The sequence below is a fragment of the Triticum aestivum genome, chromosome 7D, assembly GCF_018294505.1.
Source record: "Triticum aestivum cultivar Chinese Spring chromosome 7D, IWGSC CS RefSeq v2.1, whole genome shotgun sequence".
NCBI lineage: Eukaryota > Viridiplantae > Streptophyta > Magnoliopsida > Poales > Poaceae > Triticum > Triticum aestivum.
The window spans coordinates 27,069,624-27,071,888 of NC_057814.1; the positions used below are offsets into that span (position 1 = coordinate 27,069,624).

Below are 2,265 nucleotides of genomic sequence, written 5' to 3' on the forward strand. Positions count from 1 at the left end.
GGTGACAATGCAGGTGAGCAAGGGGTGTTCGTCCATGGCCGACGGCAGCGGTATGGAGATGATGAAGCTAATGGCAGCAAACACCAGCAGCCACACCACTACAGGGTACACGATTCCGGGAAGGTAGCCGGCAAGGCTTACAAATGTATCTCGAGGAGTTGTCATCACCACCACTGTCAGGAAGATGGTGACAATGCAGGTGAGCAAGGGGTGTTCGTCCATGGCCGACGGCAGCGGTATGGCGATGACGAAGCTAATGGCGGCAAGCACCAGCAGCCACAACAGTACAGGGTACGCGATTCCGGCTAGGTAGCCAGCAAGGCTTACAAGTGTATCCATCATGTCGGAACTCTGAAGTGTGCGAGAAATCAAGATGCAGATTGCAGAGTTGTGTACGAGAGATCACTTGGGGATTGGCTTGAGGCACTCGCGCCGCACCACGCCTGCAACACGCTCGTCGCCGTGGTGGCCAAGGACGTCGCTGCTCCCGCTAGTCTCGGGGACGGCCAGATCGGAGGCCGGGATGGCCGTGCCCGGAGCAGGAGGCGGTGATGGGCTTGGCCTCCTCGCCGACGGCCAGATCCGCCGAGAGAGATGAAGGTATCGTCGGTGCGGTGGCATGGATCCACCGTCGGATCCAAGGCGGGAGGAGCAGACCCGTAGGTTCGTCGGAGAAGAGGGCGAGCGCCGGCTGGGGAGGGGAGGTAGGGGACGGATCCGTGCGCACCTCACCTCCCGTAGGTCCTGCAGGCTGCAGCACCGTGGCCGTCGGCGTGAGCGTGGGAGAGGAGGCCGTGGAGGTAGCCTGCGGCAGAGCGCCTCCGTCCAGGTCGCGGCCAGCCGGCACCGGAGCACCTCACCGGGGTGCGAGGTAGATTGGGGTTAGGGGTGGGTGGGACGGCGATTGGTGTTGGTGGGCGGGGTTGGTGGAGGGGCCGCACGATGGGTTGGTTGGGGGAGGTACTTCCTCCGTTTCTGGTTAGTACTCTCAATATTAAACTTATTTGGATTCAAACTTTGTAAAGTTTGATCAAATATCTCTACTTATACGTAAAAAAACACGTAAGGTTCACGCCCTTCCACAGAACCTTCCGCCGATTTTCTCCCCTCTTGTTTTTCTATATACAAAATAATTTTTATCTGGCCGGACAAACCCAATCTTTGGTAACATAATCGATTCACATGCGGTAATCAATCTTTTTTTTATAACGCTAATCATGCAATAAATTCATGTGTGCTAATCTTTGGCCCTCCCTCCTTTCTCTCTTAATTTCCATCCACACGCTGCGATCTTACCATGGACACGGGCTGGTCCTGCCGTGGAGGCAGACAATGAGCAGCGTCTCGGGAACGTCATGCTCAAGCGCATCAGCATCATCCTAGAAGTAGCCGCGCGTAAAAGCGCGTGCGGAGGAAGGCCTCAAGGAGGCGACCGACATTGGCGCTAGAGCAGATCGCCACGGCTCTTCCGCAAATTGAGGAGGTTGCCAGCCGCATCAAGTACGTCGACGTACGCTAGGCTGTCATTACGAAGAATTCAGTCGGATCCTGTTGAGTGTTTTTTTTAGAATCAAGAGTAACCGAGTTACTCAAGAGAGGGGTGGGCGATCCCTGATCATCATGTCTCGTAGTCTGTCTGGTATTCCATCAATGATTAGTAGATCACCCTTCTGTCTAGCCTCAGCTGCTAGTTCGTGGGCCAAAGCGTTGCATTCCCTCCCAACCGAGGAGAATCTATGGCTGGTGAACAACGCCAGTGTCTCCTTTATGTCACAGATTACTCCAAAGCACGGGGAAAGGCAGGGACCAACAGAGGTTGAGTCCTTAATTACAGATTTGCAGTCCATTTCCACTTCAACCGGGCCCTTGTACACTGCGGCTAGCGTATGCAAACCCATCAGGGCTGCTCTCGCTTCGGCCTCTTCCACACTGCTCGATGCCTGCATCTGTTTCCCAACCGACAGAACAACCCGGCCACTGTGATCTCTGGCGACGGCACCCGCCCAGCATTCGCCTCTGTCTGGCCAGTAGGACGCATCTGAATTTAGTTTGATAGATCCAAGTGGAGGAGCAGTCCACTGAATGCACCTCTGAACCGGCTGTTTGGGCATTTGGTTGGCCATGGTCACAGGCCCCTTTCCCAGGTCAGACAAAGAGTTAATCGTTGCATTTCTCAGGTCTTCCTCGTACTGTAGCAGGAACATGACTGATTGTTTGATAGGTTCCTTTCCTTTCCCATGCACCACGTCATCGCGAAGGTGCTAG

The 2,265-nt window shown here is 55.0% G+C and overlaps 1 protein-coding gene across 1 annotated transcript in view; it reads right to left on the reverse strand.

The window, feature by feature from the left end:
- The window catches only part of LOC123165768 (uncharacterized), a 2,935-nt gene extending 2,013 nt beyond the window's left edge, over positions 1 to 922 (reverse strand). Inside the window, exon 1 of the mRNA XM_044583494.1 lies at positions 11 to 922. Within this exon, the coding sequence (XP_044439429.1) occupies positions 11 to 342 (332 nt within the window). The 5' untranslated portion in view covers positions 343 to 922. The remainder of the gene's footprint in view (positions 1 to 10) is intronic.
- Between the last annotated feature and the right edge of the window lie 1,343 nt (positions 923 to 2,265).